The sequence below is a fragment of the Chaetura pelagica genome, unplaced genomic scaffold (genome assembly GCF_000747805.2).
Source record: "Chaetura pelagica isolate M959 unplaced genomic scaffold, ChaPel_1.0 scaffold7, whole genome shotgun sequence".
In the NCBI taxonomy this organism is placed as follows: domain Eukaryota; kingdom Metazoa; phylum Chordata; class Aves; order Apodiformes; family Apodidae; genus Chaetura; species Chaetura pelagica.
Window position 1 is genome coordinate 3,277,301 of NW_009953920.1, and position 8,139 is coordinate 3,285,439.

Here is an 8,139-nt window from a genome sequence, read left to right on the forward strand (position 1 = left end):
ATAGCTACCATTGATGCAACTACAGCAAGTGTCTTTGTGGGGGTTATACAAAACATTTTCTGTACAAAAAAGTAGCACAGTCTAGTGTGTATTTCTGCTTCAATAAATTATGAGAATCAGCATCTGAAAATATATTTGAAACCCTTCAGGAGAAGTTTTTTCATTTATGCTTCATTCAGGTATGGGCTACATGGACTTGGATGGCACCCAGCTTCTTTTGTTTTGTCCTTTGATATAAAAACAAAGAAATAATGCGTTGTTAAGCCAGAGGCATCTTCAAAGAAAAGGCTGAACTCTTACAAGCATAATGCAGATAAGACTATCCTCTGCCTTCCTTCTTGGAAATTACAAGGTTCAGATACTGCTGCTGAATAGGCTTTCTCCCTCTCACAGTGCTATCCTTTAGACCTCCGAGTCAAGGATGGAAGGGCATCAGATCTTCTTCTGGGATCCGATCATGACCTTTGAAACAAAGTTCACAATAGCACTGGCAGGTTGCTCTGGATCATGCTCTGCAAACAGGTGGCACACATTGTCTGTGGCACTGCCTTGCTTCCTGGCAACGAACCCAAATACTCTGCAAGGGCAACAATCACAGCATATTAGAGAACAGACAGGCATTCCTTTGCTTCCTAAAGAAAAAAGATACTGCAGAAACCAAAAGCACAGGTCAGACTTCATCTATTCTGACAGACAAGGTCACGTGCAACTGCTATACTCAATGGTTCAAATGTACCAGCCAACTCCTAGAGTGACCCAGTATGGTCAGAACCAGGGAAGGAGGGTGTCCCATTCCTTCTATTCTGTCTATAATGCATCTTGTATGGGTTCCTGACAGAGACATGCTATCGGGATATATATATGTAGAATCATAGAATCATTTTGGTTGGAGAAGGCCTTTAAGATCGTCAAGTTCAACCATTAACCCAGCACTGCCAAGTCCACCATTGAACCATGTCCCTAAGCACCACACCTATATGTCTTTTGAATACCTCCAGGGATGGTGACTCAACAACTTCCCTGGGCAGCCTCTCCCAGTGCCTGACAATCCTTTCAGCAAAGGATTTTTTTCTCTAATATTGAATCTAAACCTGCCCTGGCACAATTTGGGGCCATTTCCTCTTGTCTATTGCTTGTTACTTGGGAAAAGATATCAACCCCCACCTCACTACAATTTCCTTTCTGGTAGCAGTAGAGAGCAGTAAGACCTTACACTTCAGCCTCCTTTTGTCCAGACTGAATAACTCCAGTTACTTCAGATGCTACTCATTAAGACTTCTTCTCCAGACCCTTCACCAGCTTTGTTACCCTTTTTTGGACTCACTCCAGCACCTCAAAGTTCTACTTTGGTAGTGAGGGCTCAAAACTGAACATGGTATTCAAGGCATGGCTTCAGCAGTGCCAAATACAGGGGGACAATCACTTCTGTAGTCCTGCTGATCACACTATTTCTGATACAAGCCAGGATGCCATTGGCCTTGTTGGCCACCTGGGCACACTGCTGGCTCATAATTCAGTCCACCATTGAACCATGTCCCTAAGCACCACACCTATATGTCTTTTGAATACCTCCAGGGATGGTGACTCAACAACTTCCCTGGGCAGCCTCTCCCAGTGCCTGACAATCCTTTCAGCAAAGGATTTTTTTCTCTAATATTGAATCTAAACCTGCCCTGGCACAATTTGGGGCCATTTCCTCTTGTCTATTGCTTGTTACTTGGGAAAAGATATCAACCCCCACCTCACTACAATTTCCTTTCTGGTAGCAGTAGAGAGCAGTAAGACCTTACACTTCAGCCTCCTTTTGTCCAGACTGAATAACTCCAGTTACTTCAGATGCTACTCATTAAGACTTCTTCTCCAGACCCTTCACCAGCTTTGTTACCCTTTTTTGGACTCACTCCAGCACCTCAAAGTTCTACTTTGGTAGTGAGGGCTCAAAACTGAACATGGTATTCAAGGCATGGCTTCAGCAGTGCCAAATACAGGGGGACAATCACTTCTGTAGTCCTGCTGATCACACTATTTCTGATACAAGCCAGGATGCCATTGGCCTTGTTGGCCACCTGGGCACACTGCTGGCTCATAATTCAGCTGGCTGTCAACCAACATGTCCAGGTTCTTTTCCACAAGGCAGTCCTCCAGCTGCTCTTCCCCAAGCCTGCAGCATGCATGGGATTGCTGCAGCCCAAGTGCAGGAACTGACATTTGGACGTGTTGAACCTCATATAACAGGCCTTGGTGCATCAACCCAGCCTGTCCAGATCCCTCTGTAGAGCCTTCCTACCCTCAGGCAGATCAACACTCTCACTTAACTTGGTACCATTTGCAAACTTACTGAAGGTGCACTCTATCCTCTCGTCCAGGTCATTAATACAGATATTAAACAAAACTGGTCCCAACACTGAGCCCTGGAAAACACAACTTGTGACTGGCCACCAGATGGATTTAACTCCATTCACCACAACTCTCTGGGCCTGGCCAGCCTGCCAGTTTTTTACCTTGTGAAGAGTATACCCATCCAAGTCATGAGCAGCCAGTTTCTCCAGGAGAATGCTGTGGGCAACAGCATTACTCTGATTTGATACTGCTGTTCTTTTACCTACCCTGGTGTGTGCGTGGTGTGTCAGGAATTGCCTAAAGAGAGGTTCTGAGGGCCATACATCTTGGTGCACAGATTATTGGAAATAGGACTTAAACCATCTGTTTCTGTTCCTTTCTAGTGCCTGAGTTCTCTCTGTTTAGGTATCTTCTTTTGGTAAAAGAGGGACAACAATGTTTGATTTCACTTTGGGGAACAACAACTTTTGCCTTCACTTTCCACGGGTAGTTACATATTTATGTCACATGGCAGTATTACTAGGAGTGTTTTGATCTGTGTACTGTGCGGGAGATTTTTTTTTGAAGCTATCAGTCTAAGTGAGACAAATAAGCCTGTTTTAGTGCTGCTGGACAAGAGGGATGCCAAACTGAGTAGCAAATGGCTCTGTTCTCATTTCTGAAACACAGACTTTCAACCTAAATAAACCACGCTAGCTCTGGCTCCAGACATCCCACCATCACATAATTAGGTCCTGACAAGCATAGGTGGAGATAAAGTAACAAATTATCAATTACAGTGGGCAGAGACTTTAGTCTCTGAACAGCTGTTTTCCCTTCTACATCTCTGATAAATGTAATTTAGAACACTAAGAAAATGATCAGTGTAATGATATCCCTGAAACATTCAGTTGAAAGAGACCTGAGATATGTGTCCACTTACTTTGCAGAAAGGCCATCTTTCATCCATCTTGTTATCCAGTGAGAAAGCAGTGGGGGGAAAAAAAAAAGAAGAAATGGAAGAATAAAAATTAAACCCATTAATTTTTTTTGGTAGATCAACAATATAAACAAAATTTTAGAAATACTGCTTTTCTCCCTTACTTTCTCTCCTGTGGATCCAAAGCACAGAAAATAACAGTGTTGACTGGATAATGTCGCCGAAAAAAGAGTCTGGATAGGAAGAAACAAAACAACTTTTAGAAATAGTTAAGATGTTTAAAATTTTAATGAATAAACAGATCCGAAAAATAAATTATATTTAATCTAAATTGAACAATTATATATTCTTTTTGCTATCTCTGAGTGACTCTGAAAGCCACCTGAACTGTTCCAACCAAATAAATCTGTATTTAGAATAGTAACACTATGTTTTTGAACCAAAATAAAATTGACCCTCAGGGTAACAAGAAGCGTGCAATGTATTTTTTCTAAAAACTGGCCATTTAGATACTATGGCAGTGGGAAATGCAACTTCTTGAAACTTTTGAATAATTTCATAAAAGTAAGTTTCAAAATATAAGCACTCCTCGGCATTATAATTTAAGGTTTTGTCCTCGATGTGCTATGAATGCTTGCAGACCCCATGGAATGAAGAAGTCTGGCACTTTTTTTCTTTTAATCTATAATGAATTCCTGTTGTTACATCTTTGTTATTGTCTGCTTTAAAATCTAAAGACTTTGTGGTAGCCCTAATAGCATTCTGTACAAAATAACTATAAATTAAGTTTGTATCATAGTATTTTAAAGGCTATCCAAAGCACTATTTCAAATACTGGAGATATACAGTGTCTGCTCAGGCCAACTCTGTTCAGTGATATTGGTGAAAGATACTGTGAAGATACATTACTTCATTGAATAGGTGGAATATAAAATTCTGGTAAAGTTATTACTTTCTCTTTTTATAAGAAATAATAACCATTTTTAAAAAATGCCATTGCAAAGTGACCTTCCACCAGTAAAAGCTGCCTCTGGAAGTAATGTTTATAGCTTTAAACATTAATTCTTCAGTACTACAGACAGGTCATACTGTTCTTTACACAATTTAGACAATCTGCTGAGACGGAGACTACAGAACATAACCAAGAAAACAAAATTAACAGCAGCCAACATTTGTTAAGGACAAGGCTGGATATTCTCTTCCCATTCCTCATTTGCTTACTTTCTTTGATTATCTGTCAATGTGATTCCCTGTGCAGACACCTTGAAATGGACAACAGTTGAGTTTGGAGAAGGATCTTGCATCAATGTCATGCTCAAGGCTTTCTGTACTGCCTGGTGGCCCGTGAGGGACTCCATCTCCACTGAATTCAGGTACCAAACATTACATGCTGTAATAAAAGAGGGGAAAGACTTTGAAAGGTCACTACCTAACAGTAAGCAAATTTGTCTGATTCAATTACTATACAATTAATGCAAAGAGGGATTTAAGATGAATGGCAAGTTCAATGAGATCTTCCTTGCATAACAGCTTTCTGTCATGTCAATAACATTCCAAACCACACATTCTCTTCTTCTCACAAAATTACTGTTTATGTTTGGTACAGATAGATCTAAAGTTCTTTGCTATCCTTTGAGCATCTCCCACCACAAGAAGTCTGCCTTGTTTTACAGCCACACTCTTCACCACTTCTGAGACCCAGAGGAAGGGTTTCCCTTTCTCTTCTGCTGCTAATTGCACTGGTTCAGGTTTTGCTTCTAAATGAAATCACCCAGCATTTTATCTAATTGCTCTCAACGTGATAGTTCAAAAGCAGTCACCAAATATTGTAGAATCTTTTAGTTCCGTAGCACAAAAAATAATATATTGAACCTTTTTCCGTAAGTGTTGAAAAAAGCGCAAAAATGTCAGCTTAAAAGCAAGATTACAGGAAAAGTAATGAAAATGGCTGCAAGATTTCTCATTTAAAAACACACAATCATAGAATCTTAGAATGGTAGGGGTTGGAAGGGACCTTCAAAGATCAACTAGTCCAACCCCCCTGACAGAGCAGGGTCACCTAGGCAGGTCACACAGGAATGCACCGAGGTGGGTTTTGAAAGTCTCCAGAGAAGGAGACTCCACAACCCATCTCCACAACCTGTTCCAGTGCTCCTTCACACTAACAGTAAAAAAGTTTCTTCTCATGTTGAGGTGGAACCTCCTATGTTCTAGCTTACACCCATTGTTCCTCGTCCTATTACTGGGCACCACTGAAAAGAGACTGGTCCCTTCCTCTTGACACCTACTGCACAGATATTTATAGACATTAATAAGATCCTCCCTTAGTCTCCTCAAAAGTAAACAGTCCCAGGTCTCTTAGCCCTTCCTCGTAAGACAGATGTGCCAGTCCCTTTATCATCCTTGTAGCCCACTGTTGGACTCTCTCCAGTAGATCCCTGTCTCTCTTGAACTGGGGAGCCCAAAACTGGATACAGTATTCCAGGTGTGGTCTCACTAGGGCAGACTAGAGGGGAAGGAGAACCTCACTGGATCTGCTGGACATACTTTTTTTAATGCACCCCAGGATACCACTGGCCGCCTTGGCCACAAGGCAACATTGCTGTGCCATGGACAACGTAAGTGTCCACCGGGACTCAAAGGTCTTTCTCCATGGAGCTGCTTTCCAGCAGGACGACTTTTAATCTGTACTGGTGCCTGCTGTTATTCCTCCCCAGATGCAGGACTCTACACTTGTCCTTACTGAACTGGTGAGGTTCAACTTCAAGCCTATCTAGGTCTCATTGGATAGCAGCACAGCCTTCTGGTGTGCACATGGCTGTATGGGAAATCAAGTAAGAGCAGTCACACAGAAACCATACTCAAGGCCAGAACAAAACAAAGACATCCGTGTCTTTCATGCAACGCAGCCACCTTGCAATGTTGCTACTCCAGCTTCTACAAGTGACATTTTGAAGTCCCATCCATGGTACCACCAACAGCTACACAATGTAGCCATTTTGAGTAACCCCTGCTGCTTTTAAACCGGGAACGTGCTTTGTTCAGAATGCTTAGTTCCTTGACAATATTAGTGGAAACAGATGTGAAGAACTGGGATTTATTTGAGGCAGAAAATTTGCTGCCGAACAAAGACATTAATACAGCAAGATAGATCTGTATAGGTCCTAGTCTTCAATTTTAACTCTCTAGGAAGCAAAGGATTCCTGGTCAGCTTCTGCATTTAGATGCCTGGAAATGCTCATTAGGTTTTTCAGACAGGTTTAAAAAAAGATCATTCTAGGAAAACACACCTTCATTCTTTTGCTTGTGGAGTGAGAAAAAGGTGGGGTAAAGAAGGGCAGGGAAAAAGTGCATCTCCTCTGACTAAACTGCTGGTGCTCACAGAAGCTCAGACAATGGAAAATCAGACAGTGGAAAATCAACACTTCACATGCTTTGAGTCTGCACTTTAGTGTTAAACTCCACAGCTTTAATGTCTCTATGACTAGAGAGAGATCTCTGAAACATGGAATATCATAGAATCATTTAATGGTTTGGGTTGATAGGCACCTTAATGATCATCTATAGTTCCAACTCCCCCGCACCTCCCACTAGACCAGATTGCTCAAAGCCCCATCCAACCTGGCCTTGAACACTTCCAGGGAGAGGGCAGCCACAAGTGCTCTGGGCAACTGTTCCAGTGTCTTACCACTCTCACACTGAAGAACTTCTTCCTGGTATCTAATGTAAATCTACTCTCTTCCAGTTTGAAACTACACTACAAGTCCTTGAAAGAAGTCCCTCTCCAGCTTTCCTGTACAGTATTGGAAGACTGCTATAAAGCCTCCCTAGAGTCTTTTCTTCTCCAGGCTGAACAACTCCAACTCTGTCTGCCTGTCTTCACAGGAGAGGTGCTCCAGCCCTCTGATCGTGTTCGTGATCTTCCTCTGGACTCACTTCAACAGCTCCATATCCTTCTGTGTTGGGGGCCCCAGAACTGAACACGTTACTCCAGGTGGGGTCTCCTGAGAGCAGAGTAAAGGGGCAGAACCACCTCTCTTGACCTGCTGGCCATGCTTCTTTTGATGCAGGCCAGGACACGGTTGGACCTCTGGGCTGCAAGCACACATTGTCGGCCCATTCTGGCTTCTCATCAACCAACACCCCCAAGTCCTTCTCCTCAGGGCTGCTCTCAATCCATTCTCCACCCAGCCTGCATTTGTGCTTGGGATTGCCTTGACCCATGTGCAGCACCTTGCACTTGGCCTTACTGAACTTGCAGATTGCACAGGCCCACCTCTGGGTCCCTCTGGATGGCCTCCCTTCCCTCCAGTATGTTGACCTCACCACACAGCTTGATGTCATCAGCAAACTTGCTGAGGGGGCACCCAATCCCTGAGGAACACCATTCATCACTGGTTTCCATCTGGACATGAAGCTGTTGAATGCTACTCCATGGGAAATGATGTATCAAGGCAAAAACAATCTCTGAGAATCTCTCCTAGCTAACATACCTATTCAGATTCCAAACCTTTGCTTCAGAACAAAACAAACAACAACAAACCAGTGAAAAACCTAATGTACTAAGTTCCCCAAATCATCCATAATGTGACAGCTCCTATAGAAGTGATCTGACTACTGCCCCAACTCAAGCAAGAATTGTTTCTTTTTCTTTGAAAAGCATTGCCTGGGCAAGGAGCAACCAATATTTCTCCAGTGACAAAATATGTTTTTGAGAAAGAAATTTTTGCTGAGTTTTCAAGTGAAAGTTCTAGAAAAATTATTCACCTGTTGTTTGTTTTTTTCCCTGTTGGCTACAACAAACACCACCACCACTGACAGACAGAAAGGTCAACAAATGCTCATTCCTGGCACAGCCTCGAAAAGGCTTGCTATTGCCT

The 8,139-nt window shown here is 42.5% G+C and overlaps 1 protein-coding gene across 1 annotated transcript in view; it reads right to left on the reverse strand.

Moving 5' to 3' along the window:
• Positions 1–432: 432 nt before the first annotated feature.
• TNS3 (tensin 3) overlaps positions 433–8,139 on the reverse strand; it is a 105,394-nt gene continuing 97,687 nt past the window's right edge. Inside the window, exons 23-26 of the mRNA XM_010001533.1 lie at positions 4,481–4,649; positions 3,424–3,492; positions 3,263–3,289; positions 433–577 (exon numbers count right to left, since the gene is read on the reverse strand). Of these exons, the coding sequence (XP_009999835.1) occupies positions 433–577; positions 3,263–3,289; positions 3,424–3,492; positions 4,481–4,649 (410 nt within the window). The remainder of the gene's footprint in view (positions 578–3,262; positions 3,290–3,423; positions 3,493–4,480; positions 4,650–8,139) is intronic.